The sequence below is a fragment of the Colletotrichum acutatum genome (assembly GCF_030867785.1).
Source record: "Colletotrichum acutatum strain CBS 112980 chromosome Unknown BDZ83scaffold_55, whole genome shotgun sequence".
Taxonomy (NCBI): Eukaryota; Fungi; Ascomycota; class Sordariomycetes; order Glomerellales; family Glomerellaceae; genus Colletotrichum; species Colletotrichum acutatum.
The window spans coordinates 234909-261355 of record NW_026849049.1 but is presented as its reverse complement, the minus strand read 5'-3'; the positions used below and the strand labels follow the sequence as shown (position 1 = coordinate 261355).

The following is a 26447-nucleotide window of genomic DNA, read 5'->3' as shown; positions in this document are numbered from 1 at the left end:
AAGGTCCCGTTTCGTGTGAGTCGGAAGGTCTTCCGCAGTTGCTGCAAGTCGGTCGTCGTCCGCAGAACCGGTTGGCGTGGTAGCCCTGGCAGCCGGGGTCATGTCGGATGAGCGTCCTTCGTTTTTTGATGGGCAGAGATCTGCCGCTTTGGTTGAAGAGCCTGAAGGGCGTGACCTCTGATGTGAATGATATGAGCCAAGATATTTCGTTCGTGACTGGGTTGGGCCCAAGGCGGGACGGTCGAGCAAGGACAGGCTTCTGTCCTGTCTGTGCGAAGACCTCATCTTCAACGAGTGTGGCTGGGTCCAGGACGTCCCCGCCAATGCTGTGTAGTTTTGTTGGGCATCGCGGCACAACGTATGTGTGCCACTTGATAGGCGTCTCGACTTGGTGGGCGCCGAGGCATTCCGCCAGCTTTGCCTTACTTGTAAGTAGTCTTTCCTGTATTTGCTTGTTTCGCGGCTTCAGAGAGTAACCTGTGCTGATATGGTAGACGTGGGGAAGGTCCGCTAGCCCCAGGCCAACGGCCTTACAGACGATCTGTCGTACGGCGAACGGTGCGATCTTCCGAGCGGCCGCTAAGCTTTCTTCCGGGACGCGGGCAAAGATGCGGAGGTCCTCCTTCGGCTGCGCCTGCGGCTGATCCTCGGCGGGGAGTGTGGCCTTCGGGCGGGCAGAGCTCTGGCAGCTCTGGCCGCTCCGGGTCGCCGCAGTGGTGTTGCCCGCCATCGGTGCGACGACAGCCGCCCAACTCCGGGCCGCTATTGGGCTTGTCTCGTGATTGATCAGTCTCTTGAGGGTTTGAATGACATAGGCAGTGGCTTCTTTCGCGATCTGCTTTCTAGAACCGTCAAAGCTGGCGACAACGCTGTCGACGGACCGTGCAATGGTCAGAAAGACGTCTTTCCGTGCCTCGTACTGTCTAGCTTCTTCTGCAAGGGCTGTCAAGACGGACCCTGTGGCAGATCCGCTCGGAGCAGATGCGGTAGAGGCTGCGGGCCCCTCGGCCGAGGTAGGGGCGTCGGTGGTGGCATCAAGCTGGCTTCCCGTTAGGCTGGGCCGGGTCGGCTGTGCCTCGGCGTCGCGGCGTCGCTTAGCTCTTGAGGTGGGGTTCGGCTCCGGAGGTGTCCCGGAGCCTGGTTCGGGGTCGGCTTGGTCGGCCGACATCAGTCCGGTGCCCGACGGCGGCTGTGAGGCCATCGCGGATGCGGGCTCCGGCAAGGGGAGGTGAAGAGTTTTCGGCTGTTAGTAATTTGGTGGTAGGCTCACTCATTCACTAACAGCAGATGCCAAGAAAAATTAGGCGAGAGGGAAGTTGTGTTAGGGCCATGCAGAAGTCTTGGAATCCGGTGCGCGATTCGATATTGTTCGACTCTCCATGCCTGAAGAAGCAGCGCCAAGGCCCAGAGCCTGCTTGACCTCCGTGACTTCCAGCAAATTCTTGAGCTCAACCGATCCGTATAGAGCCTTTCCACCGTACATTTGGTCCATCTTGGGCTTCTTCCCTGTGACCTCTTTGAAATGTCCGTTGAAGATTCTCTAGAGAGCTGATAGACTAGGCACCTGTCGGGAAAAAGTCTCTTCGTTGAAGATCGAAGCAGTATCAATGTCCCTAGCCCCCGATTTGTGGTCATCAAGTGGACCATGATGGGTTGCACCGTCATGTCTCGAGGTGTTGGCAAAGAAACGGCCTGAATGGAAAACTCAGAGGCACCACCCCCTACCCTTCCCAAATCCCCTTTGATTGTGTTGAATTCCTTGTCTTGCAGCTTCGACAGATCCCCAACAGGATGCTCGCCGGAATTCACAGACGTCCGATCAACAGCAGGACGATGCGGAATCGAAGTCCAATCTCAACGCCGATCACAATAAGGGATCTTCGTATTTATGCTCTAATATGGTTCTAGAGCGAAGACGTGTAGCGTTCGACGAGACGAAGCGCAGTCCCGCCACACCATCTCCCAAGAATGCGGCGCCTAAGAGGAAATGGCATTCAGATGAGGGGCTACAGCTAACGAAGCCGACTCCCACGGACCCCGGATGCCGGAGCTCAGAGCCGGTCGCCATCGCTCGTTATGTTGACATTCAGGTGAACAGAATGTGTGCCTGATCCCCTTCCCCCCCCCCCCCTCTCCCCCCGACACACCTCTGCCGCCAGAAAAGACTCTCTCTGCTATATACAACTCTGGTAACCGTCGCTCCCAGGCCTCAAGCTGATGACGCACAATGACCGGCTCTCATCGTTTCCTGAAAGCTTGTTCGTCCCGTACAAGACCATACGGATAGAATGAGAAGTTATGCTGCCTTAGAGCTTACTTCAAAGCCAAGCCTGTGGACCGCAAAGACTCGATTACTTCATGGTACGGAAGGGGTTCAAGCCCATGTTCGCCTCGGCAGTCCTGGCGGGGTTACCGCTTGAAAGCTGGTGGCTGAGAAGGTTTTGCTGACGTCCGGCTACTGCACATCCGCGCAGTCTGGACGATATTTCGCCATGATAAGCGCTATGCTACGCTGCCGGCGTCAACGGCGACAAAAAGGCCTCTCAGTTGTACATGGCTGTCGCAAGTGGCGTTTATTCCCCCGCTCCCAAGACGTTTGACTTGAAGCTCTCTCTTATTCCGAATACCAGTGATGACCCAAGTCCAAGTGGCTAACGATGAGAGAGAGGTGAAAGATATGATTTGGCTGAAAGCCGCGTTCCGATACAAAATGATGCTTGGTACGCAATTACGAAGCCACTGGCCGGTACACACAACCACATAAGCCTGTGCAAAACAGACAGGCCTTGAAAAATGGGCCCGAAACAGCCATGGGCGGCATGGCCCTCTAGTCATACCGCCTGCCCCGTCGTGATCCCTGGTCTGTAATAGTTGACAAGGATCTTCACCTTACGGCCTTGAGTACCTAGCAGATCGCGCTCTAGCCCATCCTGAACTTTTTTCATGTACACGCCCTTCACCCTTGTCCCTACGCACACAGGCGGATGTGCGTCGAGGCTTCCGGTGCAGCTCTTCCATAACCCATGATATGGGTATTGGGACCGAATCGATGCCGAGTCGCATCTAGTACCGTCAAGTGGTGGCCTAAGTTCGTAACTTCGTGAATGTTGCTTTTGTTACCGCTCCTTCATGTTTCTTTACCTGTATCATTCCGCCTGGTAATTACGTTTCGACGTTATCTTGTCACAGTGTGGCCCGGTCTCGACTCATCCACGAACGTAACGTCGACTCTCTCCAAGCCATGTGCCACGCCGAAAACTATTAATCCTCGTGGTGGTGTTGCTATCTGTCTTACTTGCTGCCTTGCCACTTTTTCTTCCTCCTTTTTGCTAGACTAGTAGTCTTCTTTGTAAGACCATGTCAAATTTTTCGCTTCTGGATCGCGATACAGTCAACGCAAACATGCAGCTAGTGCATGGCACGCTTGTCCATAACGGGCGATCTCTAGACGGCCAGGAGTACCAGCGAGGTGATCCAGTGGCCATCGTCGATGCCATTGTTATTCGAGACCCTGAACTTCACATCTACGAGTCCTCAATGGGACGAAAGGTGAGCACCCTACCTCTGGAAGTCATGAAGATCCAGGACTTCAGCTGACCACACTTCAACAGCCTGCTCCACTTAAGCCATTCCACATTCCCACCACATCTTTCGCAACGAAGCCCAACACTCGCATCGTTGCTGAAGGACCGAAAGCCCGACCATACGGAAGCATCGGCGAGCAGCACATGGATGGTATGATCGCCGACGCCAATCCGCGGGTCAACTTTGTTTCCATGCCGCAGAACGAGAGCAGCAACTACGTGCCTGAACAACGTGACCAGCAAAGGCAGGGTGCCAATGCCCAAGAACCTCGGTGGGCCACGCGAGGCACCAATGCAGATAATGGAAATGCTTGGGATACCTTGCAGATGCCGCCACAGCACGTTCCAGAAATGCGGCAACCCCAGTTGCCAATGCCCCATCGCCTTGCGGAGGAGCAAGGCAGCTCTCACAGCCACAGCGGATCTGTGGGCCATCGTCCTCAGCAAATGGAAGCTATTCACACGCAAAATGGCCATCGCGCTGGCCACTTGCTGGCTTGGATTCCTTCTTCAAACGACCTTCCGTCCTTTGGAGATGTTCAAATGCATCCACGGGGGCCGGATCAGTCGAACAGACTCCCGATGCCCGGGCTCTTCTTCCCTACGCCTGAAGAGTTCTACGATATTCAGAGCAACCACCCAACATCCCAACCATTATCCCCCCTCCCTGCAAGCTCTTATAGCCAGGTACAGGAAGACAGCTTGCCCTCGACTTCGCAAAGTCAACAGTCAAGACATATCCCGCATCCTGACGATTCTCACCCTTCGATTACACGCGGAACGCAAGTCATGGCTTGCCGAGCACCAACTCAACCCGTTCATACGTTTACGCCGAGTGGAATCATCGATTCTTTCCGACAGAGCACACAAGCTCACATCAGCTCCTTGGAGAGTCATTGCGAGCAATTGCAGCAGATCCAGGCCAGCGATGATCAACTTCGTCAAGCGAACGAGTCGCTCCAAGCTGCTCGACGAAACAACGAGGAGTCTTTGCGGCTTCTCGGCCTGCTCCAGCCTATCACCGATATCCCTTTCAAGGGTACAGAGAAGAGGCTTCAGTCAATCGCTGATCAGATTGTTGATGCAATCAAGAGTCTGCTTCCCGACTGCAGCGATGGTTCTGATAAGACGATCGAACAGCTAGGCCAAAAAGTTCAAAGCCTCAAGGAGTTCATTGAGTACGTTGAGGAAGTTCACCCTGAGGTGGTCAAGCGCCCGCAGGACCCCGCGACAGCATCTACGGATAATAGCCAGACTGTCCCAGTCACGACTGTGACACGGGTCCCCTCAACTCCCGCGTCCGTTTCTTCTCACACTGCGGATGAGTCTGACTCCTGTCGCTGGGTAGACAGCGAGGCTACACCCCCGCCGGATCGATCCGCAGCAATGGCACTGAACCAAGACCGCTCGCGCATGTTCCGGGACATGACTGCTGCTCATGGCCGTCGTCACGAGTCTCGCATCGACACTGCTCCAGAGTCCTATGCTCTCACCAGCTACAGCCAGCCGTCATCTCGGATTCATTCACCGCTGGCTACCCACTGTGTGCCTGCGGAGCCTCCTCACGCGGCTGGCCACGGTTGCTTTCAACAGCCTCTCCCAGCACAGGTTCCGCAAACGGTGCCCATCGCCGACTTCGGGGCCCCAATGCAGCGCCGAACCATGCAGGCCTACCCGCCTCCCACCTCGGTCGAGATGACGCGGCCGATGCAGCCCGTGTCGAGCCTTCCACCTCAGCACTACACAACGCAGCAAGAAAGCAACTTCTACCTGCGACCACCGCCACAAAACTGCCTGTCCCCAACAACCGGAGCCAGGATGGCCCAGACTGCCTACGCTCCGCGGTCGTCAGTGGATTATGCGCCGGCCCAGGACTCGACGCAGAGCAACTACTATCAGGAAGTGCGGTCTGGTCTCCCGGACCGGCGAACGGTCCGGCAGGAGCGTCCTGCTCCCTACTCCCTCAACTATAGGGATCAAAGGCGACGAAGAGAGAGCCAGTGACGGGCACCTCCGACTCCACACAGAATATTTATCACACGTATATAGATTCGTTCCAGATTGGCTGTCGTTGATTTCTCTAGTCGACTGTGTTGAGAGCTCCATTTTTTCTGCATTTGCTATCCTGGTATTATGGTCTGCTCGGATGGGGGTTAGTACGAAGACGTCAGGAAGGGTCCAAGCAACAAAGGAGCAGCTCGGGTATATATACAGCGCAGGGAGTAAATGTCGAATAAGGGCAGATTTCAGTAATTCATCTCTTTGACCCTAACAGCAGTTGGCCTCCGTGAGCTTGTTCTCTATGTTGTACGCCTATTTCTACCTGGTTCTAGCTAGCGAGCAGGTACGTCACGTGACTCTCACCTCGGCGGACTGAGGAGAAATACCGGACCATGGCCGAAAACCAATGTCACGGTCGTCGACAGGTGTCAATGAGTGGTCTCGAGTTTCATTCGACGTCAGTGTATCGCAGTACTAACTTCACGTCCAGAATGCAGTTCAAAAGTAACCGCTGTCAATTCGGCTTTGATGCATTAGGTTGTCGTGATACCTTTGCGCAATAACCATGATGGTTGGTCAGAATGGGTCCGCGTGGAAAGAAGGCAGAAAGCACGAAAAATGAGCCAAATGACAAATGCCAACTAGACACAATCAGTTTATTTGCTTTCACAGCTTGCCGCTACCGCTCGTTGTGTCGACATTGAATTGAACAGAATGTGTGTTTGACCCTCCACCACCGCCGCGACCAGAAGAAGCTCCCTCTGCTTACTTGCATGGGGCATTGCGGATGCAGAGTCACTAACGTTTCATGCTCGCACTACCAGCGATATCCATGAGAAATCTTCTCAAACAATCTATTTCTTGGTGACCGTCGTTTCCAAGCAACGCCTTTCTTGACATGAGCTTGAGGGTGAGATAAGTGATTAGCACCAGTCGGATTAATTCGGCGAATGGAGCGCTTCTGAGAGCGACACTTGAGAGTGTTCTTTTGCGAGGAAGTATCGTGACAAAGCACACGCTCGTAGGGGCGGTCACCTGTGTCTATTGAGCATTTATGTCAGCTAGGGAATAAGCTACGTGGGTTAGTGGGTTATCACTCACGGAGCGGCAGATGGCGCTTCAGGTCCTTCGCGTGAAAGTAGGTCTTGGTCCAGTGAGGGCAAGAGAATCTGCCATGAGCACCAGACGCCGAGGCAAGCGCGATGGGCTGAGGACGGGAAAGAGCCATTGTGATCTGGGGCTGCATAGATTGAGTGCCATACGCCTGGGTCTGGGGGGGAGATTGGGTCATCTCGTGGTGATGGCCGTGAAGCTGCTGCTGCTGCGTGTCGTCCTGGGAGCGTGGAGTGTTGGGAGGAGTAGTAGGACCGGAAGGGCTGCTTTCGTACATTTCATACGAGGCCGCGGATGTCTGCGGTTGCGACGGCGTCGACATTTGGTGAGACGGCAAGAAGGTGGCATGCTGGACATAATGAGGCGTCTCGGCGAAGGGCGACGGATAGGAGGATGAGATAGTGCCAAGACTGTTGAGTTGGTGCTGAAAAGCGTCCATGCTTTCCGCGGCAGGGCTGTTGACCTGTTGTCGAGACACAAGGTGCACAAGGGAGTCAAGACGGATTCTAACACTTGTTTAAAGTTTGTCGAGGGTCTCGTAACAGTCCCTGGGCAATGACGGGCAAGTCGGTGATAGAGGCCAAAATGTTGCTGAGGACGAAAAGAAATGCAATGATGTGAACTCGAGAAGGTATCGAGGACAAGCTTTCCGTCAAACAAATGGAGGACAACCGGTGAGGGAACCAGGCTCGGATGAACCGCATTGAACGTTGTCGTGAGGGGGGTCGAAATGGGACCATGAGCGTCGATGCTCCCATTTTCATCTTTTCCCCCCGTTTCTCTTGAAGCTGAAGAAAAAGCAAGCGCTGAAAACCGAAAACTGAAATCTGAGATCTAAATTCTGTCAGGTATCTGACGCATCATAGAGAGAGAAAGAAAGGAGTGTGCGTGGGAGGAAGGGGGAATGTTGTCTTTGCCAGGGTGGTGTCAAGGATGTACCTCGTGAGACCTGTTGGGCCATGGCCTTCGGCGCTCGCCAACGAGGTAGAGGAGGCAAGAGGAGAAGAAATACAAGCCATCGTGCCTTCCAAGAGCAGTAATTCGACGGCGATCTAGTCAGAACAGCGCAGCAATACAGCAAGCCTGTGTCATTCGAGTCTGTCCACTCCATATCCCTGATGGAACCCCATGTAGAAGCGGAATGAGGCGGTCAGAGTCGCTGCGGGCAGCACAGCTTGGCAAGGGGAAGATGCGAGAGCGGTAGGCGTCCGGAAGAGATGAGTGAAGTGCTCCATTGCCGACGAAAAGCGCAGATGCTCTCACTGGAGTCCTGTTGGATGAAGTCTATCGCGGGCCGCTCGCACTGCTCGGCGGATGGCAGGAAATGGCGTACCGAAGCAGGGGTCGGCGAGTACCCAACCATAACCACCAGCCACCCCGGTTCGTTGCCATACGACGCTAGCGTGTGTGGCATACCCACGACGACCATGAGGAGATGGGCCTGGGGGTGTGCTGCAGCATCCCTAAGGAGTCGGGGCGTGAACGCGGATGGTGGTGGTGGCATGTGCACACTTCCTTGTCAGCCCGTTCGTAGGGGGTTCGAGGACACGGACACGGCGGGGTCGGCCTACACCCCACTAATCCACTAGGAGCACAAATTACCTTTGAGATAGCGCTAGTCACTGGCGTGCGGATCATAGGCCATTTCGACGACACCCCAAAGTTGGCGAGCGCAGTCCTCCAGCAAGTTGGCGGTCTGCCCGGTTGCGACGTTCGGCAAGACTCGAATTGTCCTGCAGGGGCCGCTGCTCCAAACCGAATAGAAGCTGGCATTGCCTTGGAATGTTGGAATGAGCTCACGCTGTCCGCGGTTGAAGACAGCGAGTTGCCCAACGTTACTACTTCCACCATCGACTGCCAATTGACGGGACATGCCGCTGGGGACTTGGGTGACAGCGCCACCACCTAGATGCGCGATAGCCCTTTTTGCGGAACTTCCTGCTCCATTGGAACGCTCTTGACCCCCCTGATTACGTTCCTCATCGTCTGTCATCGGCAAGACTGCAGTCGTTTCGGTGGCCATTTTGGCTCTGTGTGTCTCGATCACGATTCTCATTCTCTGCTCAGGATCAATGTCCCAAGGGCCAAATACGTGAGTGCAACCCAGATACTTCCATGCGCGGCCCAGTCTAGACCTAGACAACAAAATAGATGATGCTCAATTGTTCTCAGGTTAGATTGGTTACTCGCGCCGCTTGCACCGTCATCCTGGAAGGCGTCGTGCTGGCGCTGGCCATTCGACTCGCGACTTGGTGCCCGTCATACCTGCGGTTGATACGTGTATCCGCCCTCACCAGTGGTGCGCTTGCTCAGCGGCTCCTTTTGGCATGCCTGATACCATACAGAAGGACGGATGCCACGGGTAGCCACCACGCAATGTGCGTAATGGCAATCATGATGTTCGGGATCTCAGGAATCAGTGATTCATCCATAGTACGTGTTCTTCAATCCTGCCGAGCCCGCTCTAACCGACTATTAGACCTTGCTTTTCAGCGCCCAAACGATTTCCATGGTAATTTTGGATACGTGCTTGTGTAAGGGCGATAGAATTCTTGACTCTCTTCCAAATGTCGTGTGTTAACTCGTCGTTTGCAAGGCCTGTGACGACGGTCTTCATACACATGCTGAAAAGCCTGACGGTCCATATACTAGTCGGTGAATGTCAGAAAAACAAGGAGCCTGAACATAAGTCGAGGCGGGTGGTGACAAATTGGGATTGGGCGCATAAGAACCATGAATAGCCATTAGCGGGCTAGTTGGTCGAGGTTCCGATCATAATCCACGCAGTTTGGCTTTTACGTTCTGCCAGGGTACAAGTTTATTGCTCACTATGTCCTATCTTCATCGTTCAATACGGATCTTATCTGGTCGTAACATCGCCGCTCTCACCAAGGGACACGATCCGCTCTTATACCGCCGTGAACCAAGTCTTGCTGCCGCTACATCAAAGTTCCGCATCGAACCTCGAGTTCGCACGGAATCGCCCGACAGTCTTGTCATACTGCAACCACACGCCCGACTTGGCAATACGACAGCCAAGCCAGAGGCACCGGTCCATGCGCTCCTGCAACATCCAGCTAGTCAGTCGACCCGTCTTGTTGGTGTCTGCTCCGATTTTGGAGAACCATTCATCGGGATAATATGTTTCAGTCCACAGCAACCCCCTCAGCGCAAAGTCCTCGGGCAGTGGCCGGGCATCCCGAGACACGGAATGCGGCAAGTCATCCGACTCAATCTTCTGGACGGATGAACATGATTGCATCGTCCTGTTCAAAAATGAGCAGATCTCCCTCCAAGGCATCGTATTCCCGACAAGAGCCATCGCATTGGGGAACTGCGACATGTGATGCAAGAATACCAGGGCGACATGCAAATAAGAGTAAGTCTTCTCATCACCGGTGCTGCCAAACATCGCCCTGTGGGCGCGAGACACGAAACCAAGCGCGAGGTTGAATTTCTGATTTGGGTCGGGCGTCATCTCGTCGGCTTTTTGGGTGTGGCTCATTGCCAGGTCTCCTTCTTCTGCACGTCCTTGTTTGATGATCCTCATCATCGGGTTTCTCTCGCTACCGTATTCAAGTAGAGCGCAATGCAGGACGATGGATATGTGGTACCCATCCTCCGTCCACTGGCAAGCAGATGCAGCAAGGTGTTCAGTCAAGACTTCCGACTGTGCAATGAACTGATTGTGGTCCTTCTCAGAGAACAGAAGACCGTGGGTGCGTACGAAGACAGTGGTGATATCCATAGCTCCGGTCACCTCCTTATCGTAGAGATGTACGGTCATGGCGTTTAGAGACTCCTGCTTCCCACAGTCGAGCTCGTCCGAGTCGGGAGTGGGGAGGTCAATCATCACCATGTCGAAATCCTCTGCATCGGCTCTCGAGGCCACATCTATCATGTAGGCGGACTCCGAGTGGTCAAGCTTTTCAATTCCGTCGTCTGCGCGACTCAGGTCAAGAGATATGGCCACCTCATTCGGCAACTCGATGTCAAGAGTCTCATCGAAGTCGTACGAAGTTGTGTTGACCACGGACGTTCCGGTGACCTCGTCCATATTCTGTTTGAAGAACGTCGCAAGGGAATCCCGAGCGTCTAGGAACGGGACTCGTACACAGAGAGACTTTGTGTAGAAGAAGAGCTGCTCGAGAGTGTTCGCTTTCGCACAGGTTGCTAATCCGTGATAAAGACGGCCGATCGAGGGAGACCTATGACTAGCCTTGGAGTACCATTGACGTGTAGTCGATGTCCAGGCTCTACGGTTCTCGAAGTGATCTTCTTCCATAGCGATCCTGGAGTCATCAGCAGGTGGCGGCGCCGCAGAAGCCATGTTACTCACCGGTATACACCCAGATCACCAAGATGTTCATTCCAAACATCTTCAAAGTCTGGCGCCATTTGACATAGCAGGACCATGATGAAACACGCGAAATCGATGAAAGTACACATATAGTCGCGTGATTCAGGCAAACAGCTGTTTAGTCTTTTCAACAAGGAACGTATCCCCTTCTCCCACAAACGCGCTGGCATTGCATACTTGCTCGCAAGCTCACGCAATTTTGGACTGGCAGAGTAATCCTGCGTGGTTGTCAAGAAGTCATAGTACTCACACAGAAGCGTATAATGACGTGCGACAATGTCCTCCCATTGCTCGTGACCGAGCATTGGGTCCGGTGTAGAATGTTTGGTGGTGATGTCCTTGTAGCATTCGTTCTCTTCTGCCACAAGTCTAGCATGAATGGCTTGGACTTCGTCGATAGATGCAGTCTTGGTCTCGCTATATGTGGCGGTTGTGATGTCGAGCATACTGCCCGGGGGAGGCACGTGGTCAATTGCAGGCGGCTTTAGATTTCGGCTGTGCTTCAGGTGGTCGAATTGATGCAGGTACCCGCCCGACCTATGGTACTCATGCAGGGCTTCCTCTACAGACCTCGTCACACATTGATTGTTCATTGTGCGGAAGCTGACACTATGGTCAGTGCGGTCAGTTGATCGGCCACCTTCGGCTAGTAAATAGGTCATTGTCTGCTTCAGACAGTGCTGGGCTGAGTTGTGCAAATGGCGGGTGGTGCAAAACGACGAGGATTTCGACAGATGGGACCTGAACTCTGTTGGCAGTGCGGTTCGTTGTGGTCTGGCACTTCGCCTCTCGGGAGACCAGAGCTTTTGCGTCGGAGGCAGTAGCGAGGTCTTTATACACTATGTACCCTAGTGGACACCTTGGGGGAGGGAAAGACCACAGGACGTCGCCGATCGGACTGAATCTGTGGTGCTCGGGCCGATCAACACCGGGTTACCATGACCCTAATGTATGGTGTTAAGTAGGCAGCCGCGCGAGTTAAAACGAATCACACACTTTACGGCGTCTCGAAGACGAATCTGATTAGTTTTCGTCGCCCAAGAGGGGGGAGCTATCGATCGCTAAGGCTCAGCTCCTAACCTAGCATGCGATTCAATGGAGTATGCTGGGTCGTCTTATGGCCGGCACCTTTGAGCGAAGAATGAACATAACCCCGTGAATCCTCGCACTGGACTTTTTCCTACGACATTGGCCAGGCGATCAGCGACCTGGAGACGTACCTGATTGCATGACTGCCTTCCGGGCGTGGTGGGGGGGCACTTGTGGTTCCATAGCCAAGAGTTGACTCGGTTCAAATCAGGCAGCTGCCTATAGCTGCGACGGACCCTGATCCTTGTACGGTACAACGAACCGAGTTCTAAAAAGGCGACATTGATGTCACAGCGTGCTGGTCGCTCGCACACTTAGGGAGAAGCCACCCATGGACAAAAGTACTCTTCTGTATCCGTATACCTCCAGCATCCGTCTGCCTCGCCAACAACCCAGCAGGGAGGCGTGCGGCTAGGCGTTCTCACTCTCAAGGCTTTGATCTTAGCCCTCGAAGATGTCATGCCGGTGCCATGCCCGAGTGTGTGAGTCAAGCCCGAAGCCTCGACCCTTTGTGATCAGAAAGCAGTGGCAAGGCGGGCGCGTGCTAAGTTAGCCCAACGCCCGCGGTTCCTGCCGCTTGACTCGATCACCGTACGCACGCTGTGTGTGAACAAATGGGAACACATCTGTACTGTATGTCGTGCGTTTGTTCGTCCGTTATTCTGGCAGGTAACGCGTTCATCCGTTACAAGCTCTTATGACGCAGCTGATCAGAGTATAGCCTAACATTTATTCCCCCCTCTCTTGGGAAAGGTGCTTATTGTGAGCCTCGTCATGGCCTGCCCATCAGAAACTAGAGTTGCTGATTTCGTGGTTGTGATCGCCCTACGTAACATTATGGAGCAAAGTCTACCTAGGCTGGCCAAGGCCGGTATCCCAGCTTCGAGGCAAAGCGGGAATGAAGCATCGCTTCCTGTTGGAGGGCCGTTCAAAGTCATTGTCTTGACCATGGCGTTGGCTCCAATAAAGATCGATTGGCACAAAATAGAAATGCTTGCGAACTCGGGATGGACTGATTGATGACTGAGCTCCCTGCCAGGATTGACGATGACCAATTTTGATCACTCCGGCTTTCGCTAGGCGGAATCAGCTTGCACCGCGGCGGCGGAGGGCTCTCTGTCAGGACTTGCCGTAATCAAGTCATCAAGATTCTGAAAAACTCAGGGCCCACAGCTTGGGTATGGCCTGTCAGCCGGGTGGGGTGGGATGGAGTGGGACTGAGTGGGTGGGTGTGGCTTTGGTATATCCGTAATGGGTGCTCAGGGGTTATGCTGCGTAACACCGCGGCCATGCACACCCCCTGATAACTGCGTACCGTTCTCTGCGCACTTGCACGCCCCAGTGTCTGATGGCCGCTGACACCGGGGCGTGCAAGGCGCGTTTCCATGTGCACCCATGCTATGTACTCTTGGTGTATGACCGAAACCCTTTCGCCCTATGGCCCAACACCATTTCCAGCATGGTGGACCCACCTCGACGATTTCATTACCCACAAGCTTGTCGGGCACTGACCAATGATCGTAGCTCCCTGTGCACATATACATACATAGTTTATTACGCCCCGGCTAAGCTGTTTAGGGCTCGCATGATTATCTACATATTCTCCACATTCGTTCATATCCTTGCCTCCCAGAAGCCCATACAAGTCTTGTTCGTCTCCGTATGTGTCTTTTTAGTTTTGCATGTCGATGCTGCGGTTGCTCGTGGGGTTAGTAGCAGGCCATCTCGGAGTTGTTTCTCAAAGTGTTCGACGTCCTATCGTCGGCGGCCGAAGCTAGTCCTGCTGTCGATGGCACGAGGATGCGTGGGGGTGTCTCCGGTTAATTTGATGATGTTAGTTGCGTGTGGTTTCGCTGCTGGCTGATCTGTGCATCTAGCCTCTCCGTGCTCATGGCGAACTTGATCGTCTCTTTGACAACGTCTACGCTTGGCGACCAATCCTTAGGGTCGGACGCGCGCTTTCCTCCCAGGAAGTATGACAGATTTCCTCTCCGCGTTTCCGTCTGTTGGAGCATCCGAGTCCGCTGTGCCGTCCACTGTGTGCATCGAAAGAGAAAATGCTCTACCGTTTCTGCAGATTGCCCGCAAGCGCATAGCGCCGCGGCGGTTGCGCCGATCTGGTAGAGGTACCAGTTCAGCCTTGCCATTCCGGTGCGTAGTTGCGCTAGAATGCTGGCTTCTTTCCAGGCCAGTCCGTCATACAGCTTGCGTGTGTGGTTTCCCGGCAGGGCTATGTCGATCTTCTTCGAATATGCTCCTACGTTGTCGGGCAAGGCTCCGTGCTTCTGTCGCACGCTCTGTAAAGCGATCCTAAGTGCCGTCGAGTAGGCTCTGGCCGGCCGTTTTTGTGGTGTCTTGTTTACTTGGGTACTTTCCTTTGCTGCTGCTTTGGCCGCTTGCGCCAGGTCTGACTCTATCGATGATGGAAGCCAGAAGAGAGTGACTCTGTTGCCTCGTCTCTGCAGAGCTTGCACGCTGGCATATAGTTGTCGGATCTCTTGTTGGCCTGACTGCTGCCGCGGGTTGTGCATCACCAACACTGCCGCTTTGTTGCGGGTGAAGACGTGGATGGCCCGGTACTCGAGTCTCTCTGGGAGAGACTTGACCGCTTCTGCCAGTGCCGCTAGCTCTGCTACATACGGGTTCTGCTCCGTTCTCTGACCGAACGTACGCGAGGCCGTCACGACGCCACCGCCCCTCTGAAAGATGCGGGCAGCGTCGTCGCCGTTCCAAAGCCCACAACCTCGTTCCTTGCTGAGCTCCCTGTCGCTATCCTCACTGCCCATCCAGACCGGATTGCCTCAGAGGCCTTGACCGTGTCGTCGTCGACTACTGTATCAATACGACGTTCCCAAGGAGCGATCGAATACCCTTCGATAGTCTCCAGCTTGTCAAGGGGTAGGTCGCGATAGGCCTCCGCCATCAACTGGAAGGGTGACGGAAACCGTCTAAAGGCCACCGCCCGCAGACGTCGAAGCGGATGGGTCTTGGGAGGCTTCGCAGCCGTACCCAGAATGTCGTTGATTTTCTGTCGTACCTCTCTTGCGCCGATTGTATGCTTGCCTCCGCTTCAGCGACCGCCGTGGCCACCGTGTTGAAGGTTCCCACGATCGCTTGGGCGCCAATCCTCTGCACTCGGTTGATCACCCTCATCTGCGCTGCTCGACACCTGTACTCCAGACGTTCGAGCGTAGTCCATCGTCGGTGCTACGGCCGCCACGAAAAGCTGTCTGGCCGTCGCCGGAGACAGGCCTTTGAGCCGTTTGAGCCCAGCACGGCCTCCAGCCCTTTTGTCGTCGCGTCTGCGATGTGCTTTTCGAAACGGAGTTTCGTGTCCATCATCACTCCCAATACTTTGACGTGGTCCTTTGCTCGGACAGTGTCACCTTTGATGACGAAGCTGGTTGAGTCCGCCGGCAGCCTCCAGTTGCGCGTGAAGTGGATGATGGCCGTCTTGTCCGTCTCGAACGTCGCCCCGCTTCGTCGTTCCCACGCGAGTGCTCGATCGATAATATCTTGGATGCCCTGACGGTTTGCTTCGCGCGATCGGCCTGTGACCCACGCCGTGTAGTCATCGACGAAGGCCAGCGCGCCCCCGTTCTCGTCGATTTGGTGCTGTACGAGATCGGCGTTGAAGAAGAGGAAGAGCACGGGCGAAAGCGGCGAACCCTGAGGCAGTCCGGCTTGTGGTAGCGGACGAGCCTCGGACTCGTGACCGTTAACCAGGATGCTTGCCGTTCTATGGGAGCAGAAGGCGTCCACCCATCTCACCAGCTTGTCCGGGATCCCCCGCGCCTGAGTCTTTGAAGTAGTCTCTCTTTGTACACACCATTGTATGCTCCCTTGACATCGAAGCTGACCAGACTGACCACCTTTCTCTTCCTCCACGCTCTGTAGATGTACTCCTGCAGCAGTACCAGCGCCTGCTCTGCCGACCTCTGCTTGCGAGCGCCAAAGTGGCTCGTGGGAAGGAGGCCGAACGTCTCGACAGCGTGCGAGATACGTTCTGCCAGGACCGACTCCAGCACTTTTCCGAGCGTCGAGAGAAGCGAGATCGGTCGCCAGGCCTTCGCTATACCGTAGTCGCTTTTGTTTGGCTTCTTCAGCGGGATGATCTTTGCGTGTCGCCACTGCCTCGGCAACACCCCTTCATCCAGTGAGGTCTGGAAGAGTGTAAGCACCCTCTCCTTCACCACTGGCCACGTGTGCTTCCACACTGCCACCGGCAGACCGTCCTCTCCGGGTGCTTTCCACGACTTTGCCGCAAAGAGCTGTCTCTCTACTTCTCCCAGTGTGAGGTTAGGGAAGGGTACCGGCGATCGTTGTGGTCGATCCCCCTCCTCCTCAATCGTGCTGGGGAGAGGAGGGAAAAATGTGGAGAGCAGCTCTTCGGCCTGTTCTGCGGCGTCTCCCGTTTGGGAGCCGTCCGCCCTTTTAAGTTGAGGTATCTTGTCGAAAGATGCCCCTTTACTGGCGTCGAGATACTTCGCGGCCTTCCAGATATTGGCGTCGTCGGCCAGAAAGTCCTCCCAGTGGCATTTCTTCTGTTGTCGGATGGCGTCGTGATATTGCTTGGCTGCCGAGCGGGCGCGTTGTTCCAGTTCGGGTTGAATGTTGCCTGCCCTTCTCTCCGCCCGCGCCCGGTTCCTCCAGTGAGTGTGGATCTGCCGGAGCTGGGTGAGGTCGCCGACCACCATCTCTTTGCATACGGTGATGGCTTGGCCGTAGGTGTCAGTGCCTCTACTGCCTCACACACCACAGACATCAGTCGATCCGTCTGCTGCTGCACCGTACCTCCCGTCGGCATTCGCCCTAGGTTTGCTTCTACCCTCTCATTGATTTGCTTCCATGGGGCGTTCTTGAGGAGGAGCCGTGGTCGGCTTTCCGTCTCGGGCGCGGCAATATCGAAGGTCGTCTCGATCGCCCGGTGGTCCGACCCGTGGTCCGTCTTGTGCAGGGCGCATCGTACCACCGTTCTTGCTAGCTCTCCGGACGCGAGGGATAGGTCGATCGTCGTTGCCGCATCGTTCTTCTCCCACGTCTTCGTCCCCCTAGGAAGGAGGCTGCGGAGCGAGTACTCGCTCATTAGATCGATGATCGGGTCCGCCTCGCCCTGCCGGCCCTCCGACACATCGTCACCTCCCCACAGGTAGTCGTGGCAGTTGAAGTCTCCTACCAGAACCACGTCCACCCTCTCCCCTGTTCCTCCTCGGACATTCGTGATAGCTTGTCTCAGCAGGTCGCACGCCTGCCGCAGCATCTCCGGCTTCTGCACCGGCACGTACACCGACGCCACTATCAGTCTTCGATCCGGAAGCCGGACGATGGCCGCAGTGATGTCCGAGGACGCTATCGGCAGCTGCTCTGTCTCTACGTCTCTGTTCACCCAAAGCAAACTCCTGATTCCCCATCTTCCTTCGTCCCTCCACTCCGTTGGTACCATCCTCGTCCACCTGCTATTGCCCATCGGAACCGTAATGACCTTACCTTCTATCCTCCGCGCCCATGGCTCCTGCACCGCTATGGCCGTGAAGTCGCGCAACGCCTCATCATTCATCAGACTTTCGTGCACTGCAGCCTGTTTCCTCACGTTGAGCTGAAGGATCTGGACCTTCCTACTCATGGGAACGCGGATACAGCTTCGGACAGTTCTTGCTGAACGACTCGTGCGGTCCGCCACAGGGCACACATGTCACGATCGTCTCACGGCATTCAGAGTGGTGGTGGCCTACCTTGGCGCATCGTCCACACACCCGGGGGTTTACGCACTGGTACGCCTTGTGCTTCGTGATCTGCTGGCAGTTGTAGCACTGCTGGGGGCGCGGCCGCCGTTCAAACGCCATCGTCGTGCCGGACTCTCCTCCAACGTGGAAGAAGCCCTCGGAGATCAGTCTACGCGCATCACCGGCCTTGGTCACGAACACGACCATGGACCCATACGCCTTGGGTATCTCTTTCTTGCTAAGCCAAGAAATCTTGGCAACCGTGGTCTCGTTTTCTCGGCTAAGTGCCTCCGCCGCTTCAGCCCTGACATTGCCCTTCTCATCCAGTACCTCAATTCGCTTCACGTTGTCGATCTTCACGGGATAGAGTTCGTCTCGTAGCACGCGTGCTCCACGGCCGAAGCTCTTCTCCGCGATCTGCTTGACATACCTATGCTCCGCATCGTCGCGACAAATGATCCGGATCCTATCCGCGTTCCTTGGGTCTACCGTGACGGCCAGACACCGCCAGCTACCCTGTCCGTCCAACGCGCGCATCTCCTTTTCCACCGCAGCCCGGATCCGGCCTGGGTTGAGCTTGTCGCTGCCTTCTTCAACTCTTGATGTATCGATCGTACAGAAGGGGTCGCTGCGGCTCGGCAGCGTCGCGTTGCCCGCCGTGGCTACCCGCGAGTCGCGACCTTGCCCACCTAAGCCGCTTCGCGCGACGTCCGCGTAGGACACACTTGGGCTGTTCCGCGTCGCAGCAACTGTTGCGAGTGCTTCGAGGTTTTCGTTCGTCTTGGCGCTTTCGTCCTCCACGCGCACTTTCATCGCTTGCAGCTCTCCTTTGACGGCCTGTAGCTCGCTCTTGACTGTTTGCAGCTCCGAAGTGACCACGCGAAGCTCTGCCTCAACGTTTTTATTCCGTGCTTCCGACTTCTTCCACGCATCGAACATGATCTTGACCGCTGTGTGTAGCTCTTTGACCTGCTTGCCCATCGTCAGGAGCAGCCCTTTGTCGTCATCCTCTATGGGTTTCGCGCGTTCCTTGGCCAGGGTTGTGGCTCGCTTGGTCGTCGTCCGCCGGCCACCACCAGCAACCTCCGTCGCTCCGTCGGTCGCATTGTCGATTATCTCTTGATGAGTCTGGTTCAGTTGGGCTTTCGCGGATGGCTTTCGCACCCTTCGTGATGGCAGGTCCTCGTCGCTCGCTGCCACCGCCTCCCTCGCAACGGTGATGGACGTCGAATCTGGCTCGAGATCCATCGCGTCGGGACGTGCGCAGAGACGCCACGCGGTAGATCGTGCTAGTGCCACGTAGCGCGTTTCGGAGCTTCTCGACAGCGCTCAACCCAACAACGTCGAATGATTCTTCACACAATCAAATATCGAAAATTCCCCAATCCTCTGATCAATACTACAGTAGAAGTCGAATTTGGTTTCCGTCTTTCTGGGATACAGATACCGTTGCCATATGAGTGGACAGTACGAAGCCCAGGCCACAGTTCATCCGTCTTTGACTTTTTTGAGTTCGCGCATGGATCGTCAAGGAGTCAGTTGCGGCTCGGATGTTCGGCTGTACCTTGACTCGCCGACACGTCAACTAGCCAACAATACAATGATTACCCCCATTCTGGAATGAAATTAAATGTGAGAAGCTTTTTATTTTCCGATGAACTCTCTTAAAAGTTCCACAGCGGGCTCAATAGCAAGAACGAGCTTTGTTGACCAATAAGGAGCTGACTGTAATGCGCGTGGTAAGGAAGCATCTCGCGATGAACCAGTTCAGTGAAGACGTTAGGACCCATGGAGCAGCGATTATGATGGTGAGCAGCCAGGCATCCCCAATAGCGATGGAGACGCTACATGTGAGTCGTCTTGAGATTGCAAATATTGTGATGAATCAAAGAATTCTTATAAATAGCACCCACAGACTCGCTTCTTCGTGGATTCTGTTTGACATCGACGACAACAGCTCCAGCAGTCTCATCACTCAAGTATTTGAATCTTATCCAAGTCAAACCTTTCAAAATGCAATTCAGCTCCTTCATCGCCTGCCTTGTTATGGCCCCCTTGGCTCTGGCCATCCCAGCTGAGCTGCCTTCCGCGGAAGGGGCTTTGGCCCTTAGAGCTGCTGAGAACATTGAGATCCCGAAGGACCTCCCTGATGATTGGAAGACTGCCCTCGAGGCTTACTTCAAAGGTATCGTCGTTTTCCAATTGGAATGAAGTTTGATGATGGAAGAGATCCTTTGAAGAGTACAAAACTGACAACTCCGCTAGACACCGATTTGGACCTTGAGAACAGAGATCTTGACAAGAGGAGCAACGTGCCGTTCATGCACTGTGGCTGGCGCCGCTTCTTTAGTAAGAGAATCCCTCGTCTTACATTTACTGGCATTTACTGACAATTGCTAAGGCTGCCTTGGATCTGTTACCCCTGGTGGTGTCACCTGCATGTGGGCGATCGCTGCTCGCGGTCTCGGTAAGCATTTCTATCATGATGTCGCCCTCAATCCACTCGCCACGCCTTTGACAGCGCCTTAACAAGGTACTCAGGGTGGAACAATGACAATAGCGAAAAAATAAATCCTCTTGCCAATTGCTAATCTGAAATCTGAAAACAGATGTGAAGGAAGACTCCAAATGCTCGGCCGCTGTTGTAGCCACCATTTTATCAGCTGTTAGTCATGTCGATCGTTCTCGGTTCGGTCAGAAGGCTTACAAACTCTCTAGTCAAACAACTGCAAGTTGTGTGTCAATGGCCACCTCTGAGAAGAGGTTTCGAGGCCTTTGGGTGGTATTTCCGTGATTGAAAGTGGACTATGAAGTAGGTGATCGAAAAGGGCTGAGGTTGTGGTTCTGGTCGTTTGGAGGTCAACATACACTTCTCCGCTGATTTCATCAGCCCCTATTTGTGATTTCACATGAAGATATTGTTGCAATTAAATCTCAACATCTATGAACAAGCTGAACTGGGCCATAATTTCTGTCAATTATCAGCTCAACCAATTCATCCCGGTGACCTTACTACCGACACCATCTGGGGCCGATGTTGCCTCAGTAATTGTGTATAGTCTATACAATGGATGATGAGTACAAAGCGACTGGCCCATGGTAGATGAATCAACATATTTATTCGGCTCGGCGGCTATGAAGCGGGGCTGTTCTCCATCAGTGCTAGCTAAAAAGCTAATTGTTTTCTAGCTAAGCTGTTGTCTCAAGTTGTCCGGGGGGAGAGCACCACGGGGCCAAGCGGTTTAGAAACCTGGCACACTCCCATTTGGATGCACGGTTGAGATAAGTTCCGTGAGAGAATGAGAATACTACGTATCTTTGTCGAAATTGCTCAGCAACGGCCGAGATTTTAAGGATACTCGTAGGGTAGCGCATGCTATTAGGCCAAGGATATAAATTAACCGTCTTGAGGTTGGGAAGCCATTCGGCTGAACGCGCCAGTTCCAAGACATCTGCATGCATCGTTTCATGCATGCATGTGATCTCTATAGTCTCCAGTCTGCCTGGGATGATTTTGCCTAGGGACTGTCCCCCGTCGTAGCAGAAGCTGTCCAGTCCCAAGTAAATGAGAGTTTCGAAATGTCGCATTGAATCCAGCTGCTCTCGACGGCCTGAACGGAAGACGTTTTCCATAATGTTTAGTTCCAAAGACTCTAAGGTGTTTGCGTGAGGTCTGAGTGCATCTAGTATCGACACAGCGGTGATATCGGCAGTTTCTTGCGTCCGAGGACGCCATCCATACATGTTCCAGGTGGCTGGTCGATACTTAAAACCTTTCAGTGGTCCACAGGAACGGACCAATGAAGACAGCATCTCATATCCTATCTCTGTCCCGTTCAAATTGAGGTATTTAATTTTGCGTAGGAGAAAGGTTACGTTTGCCATGTCGATGGATGTTGGCAACGGTATAACCAGCTCAGCATCCAAATAGGTGATGTTTGGCGCGATTTGGCAAAGAGCCTGTAAATTACTAGAGCTCCATTGTTGGGATGCTGCGGGCGCTTCCATTACTTGGATTGCCACGGTTTGTAAATGCGGCAAGCTCCCTGGTCGTCCATTTCTCCTGAGATAGGCCCAATTCCCTACTGTGTGCGTTGAGCTAGGACAATGAGACCTCATCAATAGTTTTCTCAGTTGTGTCAGCCGCATGATAAGGTACTGCGCTAGAATAATGACGAACTGCAAGGCCGAGGTGCTATACCGGAGGCCTCGGAGCGTAGGCGCTACCAGTACGAGTTCCGAATCTAGGTTTCTTCTTGATTCGTGGATAGTCGTTTGGCGGTCTAAAGAAATGCAGCTCAGATAATCTGCATTATGTATCTCAAGAGTCAGGTCTCTTACATGCCCAGCCAGAAGACGATTCTGCCGGATCGTCAAGATAAATTGTATCAGTCTTCTCAAGCTGGGTTTCTCTCTGCTGATCCGAAATTGGAACCGATGATAGAGCACAGCTATTCCAAGAGCATGCAAAAGCTTTGATGCTTGACAGAGTGACGCTAGACTGTTGAGGGGCCCCTCTAAATGACGCGGATATGAAGGGCATACCTTATTCAGACTTTCGCAAATTCCCAAAAGTAATTCGGGGGGGGGGGGGTCTCTCCAGGGAACTTCTATGCAGTGCATTGCTCTTGGGACGCTGGCGCTCCATCTCGTTGAACGTTTCGGGTGTGATCGGTTAAAATTCCTGTCGAGATCACAAAACAGGTTGAAAGCATTTTGAGACGTCGAGGCTAGGGTTGTAATGAGTAAAACAAGAAATGATATTGGAAAACGTGGTTGCCGGTGAAAGGCAAGGTGCTTAAGTGCGAAGGATTGAGTATCGGAGATGCACGTATATACTAATAACAGAAGGTTTGGACTTCTTGGTTCTTGATTCTTAAGCGCGGAGAACTTTAATATTCACGATAGACATATGTCGGATGACTGAACCGTACACCTCTTTGGCGCGAATCATGTGGTTCTCACTGCCACTAACCAGATCATTTATGAACTCATGAAGCGCCTCCATCTCCGATTGTTTCATCACGCACTAGGTCGCGCAAGTTTTTGTTATTCCCCGATGAATAATGAAATCTCTCTGCAAATCCTTTCTCATCTCGGGGCCAAATTTCACTTGACATATTTCCATCTCCTTCTACATGTTTTGCCCAAAGTGCTACCTACACTATAGACATGTTTGTTGATATCACTCTCAAGCATAAGCATTCGAAGAATCAGTAACTTCAGGGGACATGTAGGTAAGCTTGCGATTCCATATTTTAGATGTCCCCCAATCAATCGCTACGTCACTTACAAGTAGTCTAAACGTGTTGTCTTGATTGCATCCCACTGGTCCATACGCTAGCTCTCAAACTCCCTGAATAACTGAAAGTGCGGAGTGTGTTTATTCAAGTTAGTGTGCTGTGTTTTTGCTCACATATGTCAGGCTGTTGGCAACTAGTATGTACACTTTTAATTCGACAGCAAGATCTGAGTATGATGACTACAATTTTGACGACAGCATCTACTCAAGCTTGAATTTGAGGCTGCAAAGGTTTGATGGTTGATGCTCTTCTACAATATTTGCAAGACCATCTCGGAAGGCTCAAGGATGTCCACAGGAGTTCATAGTCTTTATGGCGAAGTTCGAGATACTGAGAGACCAGAGGCGACGTTCTCATTTCTTACCAAAGCAGAAAACCGATGCCAGTGGTGTAATAGTCACATAAACGTAACGAGATGTTAAACTGTGCGGGGAATGATTCCCGACCGGAACTGTTTTTGCAGACAAGATTTCCAACTAAGTTTCCGTACCTAGGGCTTTACGGTGAGACTGTACTCCGTAAGTGCCATTCGTCTAAATACCTAACTCCATCTATTAAGCTTTCCCGTATTACGCGGTTGAAACTCTACACATCAATCTCACGGGGCCATTGTGTCCGTACTAGGAGTTATGCGAGACCGAGGTCAATTGTTCACCAATAGACCCCGGGAATTTTGACCCGTACGCAATGATGCTTGCGCTTTCCTCCGTGACTCCCTAGAATTTTCATCCACTGAATCATGAAGCTATCCACCCCGTTTGAAAGTCAAACCACGAACCAATGACTCGAATCGACATAATGCCCTCTACCTAGCATGTTCAAGTCCGCTCTTTCCGAACATGTGGATGCGAAAGCAATGATAGTTCTCACATCTATAAGTATGGCGACTAGTCTGCCAAGTCAAGCTACTAGTAGTAAGCGGTATCACAAACATTTCTAAAGAGTTTTTGCTATTGATCTCAACTTGCTCTACAACTCGCCTTCGATAAGAAACTCAGTACGAAACGTAGGACGCCATGCAGGTCAACATTTTCTCCGTCTTCATGGTTATGAGCGCTCTCGTCGCATCTTCTCTGGGTAAGTTGTAACTGCCTAGCAGGCAACTACCTAGGATTCATCCACCATCTTTCGAGTTTTTGAACCCTTGCTAATTCGATTCCTTCTATCAGCCTGCACACCAGCTGGCGGTAGGTTTCCTTCGTGCCATCACAGATGACGATAACCTTGACCCATCCTGGCCGACTAATTACTTGGAAAACAGGCGATTGTACTGTTGGAAGCAGTGATTGCTGTCTTAACGCCGAATGCAAACGTAAGTTTTGATCATTCCCGACCTTCTGAGAAGTCTTCATCCTGATCATTGATTACTTTAGCCCATGTGTCTGGACGTTCTGACGGTACCTGTGGCCATTGATAGACTCTCTTGGAGAGGGATCAACTTGCCAAGCCGTATGATCCTCGTATGTTGTATAACCGCCCGTATGGTAATCAACTAAGGGATACGAGAAGGATACTTAGACAAACAATGACATGATCTACAAGGCTTTATGGGCCTCCGTAAACACGCCTGATTGTTGAAATATCTCTTGAACTTTTTCATTAATCACTGTCCCGCAGTTTTTAGGAGTTACACGAGATTTGTCCTCTCGAGCGAGTGAAGTCTTCTTTTGGCTGTAATTTCTAGCTCAGTACTAAAATACTGATACTCATATGAAGTATTGAAGCACATCGTAGAGGTGATTATTTTCTCTCTCCAGATTTGGCAGGTCTCCGCGGATCAACACCAGACAAGCGGCAGCTGCTCCACCGGGCCTCGGCGGGGTTCATTTTGGTACCATCAAGGTGCTTTCCTTGGCCTGAGAAGAACATTACCTCATGTGGAACTCCACGGAGCTTGATTTGAAAGCACCTCTGGTTAGTTGAGCGACCCTGGTTTGGAAGAAAATGCAGTCTATATGTCCAATATTTAAAAGAGGCGTCAAGTGGTGTAGACAACCTAACTCAGGCCCAAACACCAAGGCTCGAATAATCAATTACACTCCGTGTGATCACCAAGTCCCCGAACCTCAAACATCAAAAACACCAGCCTTCAACAATGTCCAAAAATATCAAAACTATCCCCACGTCAGAATACGATGAAGTCGTAAAGGCAGTCCAACACTACGTCAACAGCGTCGCAAAAGCAGATCGCGCCCTCCTCGACCTCGCATTCCACAAGGACGCAACAATGACCGGCTGGGCCCCAGCTGACGGCACGCTCTCGCTGGGCTCGTACACCAACCTTCACGCATTCTTCAATACATACGGCACAAGCGCATCCCTCAAGACAAGATGCGACGTCATTGGCATTACGCCCACAACCGCCGTAGTCAAGGTTGACATGGAGAATACCCCCGACGGGCCGGCGTACACCGACTTTCACACGTTGATCAAGGTTGATGGGGGCTGGAAGATTATCGCAAAGGTATTCCACGCTTATGAGTCTTGATGTTGTAGATTCACTTTAGCGCTATCTATCTGCTACCGTGGTAGTCTAGTTGTCCCACGGAAAGTTGTTGGTGCAATTGCCCCAGTAGCGCTGCTCTCCGACGCCGAAGCAAACCAACTTGCCATGATCGTTACCGATGAAGTCGTTCTACACATACCATTAGCACCAAAATCCTATCGCCACAATGACACCCTCTTTTTCCGTGACTTGCCAATTCGATCTCAGCCTCCACACGCTCATGCTTCGCCCCATGGCTAGGCATAGGCCAGCACTTGCAGCTATACACCGTCGGTCTCTCCGGATCCTTGAGCCCACAATCCTCACAAGTGCGCCAAAATCCCCCATTCTGGCGTGGAATCAGTTTCCCGCGCGCGTTCTCGATACACTGACCCAGTCGAAAACGGTTCTGGATGCCGTAGCCGTGTGTCGTGTCGCAGCAGGCCCAGATGACTGCTTCTTCGCGTCCGTCGCCGTGGATGTCGGTGCAGCTTTGTTTGAAGTCCCAGTAAGGGACTTCAGCCGGGCGGTTGTCGGTGGCTGGCTTGTTCATGTCCTCGTTTGTGCATGTGCAGTTGGATGGGGTTCGGGTTGGCGAGGGTTTGAGGAGGGAGTGGCCTGTCACCACGTCGATAGGGATGGCTCCAATTGAAGAAGCCTTGGGAAGAGAATGCCATGTCGTACCATTGATGGGGATTACTGAGAGCTGTTCGGCTTGACAGATGGCAGCCAACCCCGCGAGAACACAAGCGTCCAGCTTCATGATGAAGAAGTTGAAATAGACTGGAA

At 53.1% G+C, this 26447-nt stretch overlaps 10 protein-coding genes across 10 annotated transcripts; 4 read left to right on the top strand and 6 right to left on the bottom strand.

Moving 5' to 3' along the window:
* The first annotated feature begins 3084 nt into the window (after positions 1-3084).
* On the top strand, positions 3085-5839 carry BDZ83DRAFT_623982 (uncharacterized protein). The gene is made up of 2 exons (XM_060508419.1): positions 3085-3549; positions 3612-5839. Exons 1-2 carry the CDS (start codon positions 3358-3360, stop codon positions 5586-5588), a joined length of 2169 nt encoding a protein of 722 aa, XP_060364285.1. The 5' UTR covers positions 3085-3357; the 3' UTR covers positions 5589-5839.
* Positions 5840-6492: 653 nt separating this feature from the next.
* On the bottom strand, positions 6493-6792 carry BDZ83DRAFT_563004 (uncharacterized protein; the record flags this gene model as incomplete). Its single annotated transcript, XM_060503582.1, has 2 exons — positions 6493-6626; positions 6687-6792. Coding segments are annotated over 2 exons (240 nt in total), but the record flags the coding sequence as incomplete, so codon positions are not given.
* BDZ83DRAFT_361539 (uncharacterized protein) lies at positions 6511-7952 on the bottom strand. The gene is made up of 2 exons (XM_060502585.1): positions 7638-7952; positions 6511-7525 (listed from the first exon to the last, which is right to left on the bottom strand). Exons 1-2 carry the CDS (start codon positions 7807-7809, stop codon positions 6873-6875), a joined length of 825 nt encoding a protein of 274 aa, XP_060364283.1. The 5' UTR covers positions 7810-7952; the 3' UTR covers positions 6511-6872.
* A 495-nt stretch (positions 7953-8447) lies between these two features.
* Positions 8448-9461, top strand: BDZ83DRAFT_361190 (uncharacterized protein). The gene is made up of 3 exons (XM_060502583.1): positions 8448-8790; positions 8871-9131; positions 9178-9461. Exons 1-3 carry the CDS (start codon positions 8608-8610, stop codon positions 9277-9279), a joined length of 546 nt encoding a protein of 181 aa, XP_060364282.1. The 5' UTR covers positions 8448-8607; the 3' UTR covers positions 9280-9461.
* Positions 9462-9642: 181 nt separating this feature from the next.
* BDZ83DRAFT_579152 (uncharacterized protein) lies at positions 9643-11114 on the bottom strand (the record flags this gene model as incomplete). Its single annotated transcript, XM_060505208.1, has 3 exons — positions 9643-10461; positions 10747-10990; positions 11038-11114. 3 exons carry the CDS (start codon positions 11112-11114, stop codon positions 9643-9645), a joined length of 1140 nt encoding a protein of 379 aa, XP_060364281.1.
* Positions 11115-11177: 63 nt separating this feature from the next.
* On the bottom strand, positions 11178-11366 carry BDZ83DRAFT_543155 (uncharacterized protein; the record flags this gene model as incomplete). Its single annotated transcript, XM_060503416.1, has 1 exon — positions 11178-11366. A coding segment is annotated over one exon (189 nt), but the record flags the coding sequence as incomplete, so codon positions are not given.
* An 8114-nt stretch (positions 11367-19480) lies between these two features.
* BDZ83DRAFT_623949 (uncharacterized protein) lies at positions 19481-20882 on the top strand. Its single transcript, XM_060508418.1, has 5 exons — positions 19481-20055; positions 20136-20219; positions 20272-20337; positions 20480-20535; positions 20589-20882. The coding sequence occupies exons 1-5, from the start codon at positions 19884-19886 to the stop codon at positions 20625-20627; spliced, it is 417 nt and encodes a 138-aa protein (XP_060364279.1). The 5' UTR covers positions 19481-19883; the 3' UTR covers positions 20628-20882.
* Positions 20883-21059: 177 nt separating this feature from the next.
* BDZ83DRAFT_652457 (uncharacterized protein) lies at positions 21060-21614 on the bottom strand (the record flags this gene model as incomplete). The annotated part of the gene is made up of 1 exon (XM_060510524.1): positions 21060-21614. The coding sequence occupies one exon, from the start codon at positions 21612-21614 to the stop codon at positions 21060-21062; it is 555 nt and encodes a 184-aa protein (XP_060364278.1).
* Positions 21615-25268: 3654 nt separating this feature from the next.
* BDZ83DRAFT_652456 (uncharacterized protein) lies at positions 25269-25661 on the top strand (the record flags this gene model as incomplete). The annotated part of the gene is made up of 1 exon (XM_060510523.1): positions 25269-25661. One exon carries the CDS (start codon positions 25269-25271, stop codon positions 25659-25661), a length of 393 nt encoding a protein of 130 aa, XP_060364277.1.
* Positions 25662-25706: 45 nt separating this feature from the next.
* Positions 25707-26421, bottom strand: BDZ83DRAFT_752871 (uncharacterized protein; the record flags this gene model as incomplete). The annotated part of the gene is made up of 2 exons (XM_060514265.1): positions 25707-25808; positions 25894-26421. The coding sequence occupies 2 exons, from the start codon at positions 26419-26421 to the stop codon at positions 25707-25709; spliced, it is 630 nt and encodes a 209-aa protein (XP_060364276.1).
* Positions 26422-26447: the final 26 nt, after the last annotated feature.

Excerpts from the sequence above, each read along its gene's own strand:
- BDZ83DRAFT_623982 (XM_060508419.1), top strand. The coding sequence starts at position 3,358 with ATGTCAAATTTTTCGCTTCTGGATCGCGATACAGTCAACGCAAACATG. Across the intron at positions 3,550-3,611 it reads AGTCCTCAATGGGACGAAAG|CCTGCTCCACTTAAGCCATT; the intron begins GTGAGCACCCTA and ends ACACTTCAACAG.
- BDZ83DRAFT_361539 (XM_060502585.1), bottom strand. The coding sequence starts at position 7,809 with ATGGAGTGGACAGACTCGAATGACACAGGCTTGCTGTATTGCTGCGCT. Across the intron at positions 7,526-7,637 it reads GGCCCAACAGGTCTCACGAG|ATTTCAGTTTTCGGTTTTCA; the intron begins GTACATCCTTGA and ends TTTAGATCTCAG.
- BDZ83DRAFT_361190 (XM_060502583.1), top strand. The coding sequence starts at position 8,608 with ATGCGCGATAGCCCTTTTTGCGGAACTTCCTGCTCCATTGGAACGCTC. Across the intron at positions 8,791-8,870 it reads ATGTCCCAAGGGCCAAATAC|GTTAGATTGGTTACTCGCGC; the intron begins GTGAGTGCAACC and ends AATTGTTCTCAG. Across the intron at positions 9,132-9,177 it reads GAATCAGTGATTCATCCATA|ACCTTGCTTTTCAGCGCCCA; the intron begins GTACGTGTTCTT and ends ACCGACTATTAG.
- BDZ83DRAFT_623949 (XM_060508418.1), top strand. The coding sequence starts at position 19,884 with ATGCAATTCAGCTCCTTCATCGCCTGCCTTGTTATGGCCCCCTTGGCT. Across the intron at positions 20,056-20,135 it reads CCTCGAGGCTTACTTCAAAG|ACACCGATTTGGACCTTGAG; the intron begins GTATCGTCGTTT and ends CAACTCCGCTAG. Across the intron at positions 20,220-20,271 it reads TGGCTGGCGCCGCTTCTTTA|GCTGCCTTGGATCTGTTACC; the intron begins GTAAGAGAATCC and ends ACAATTGCTAAG.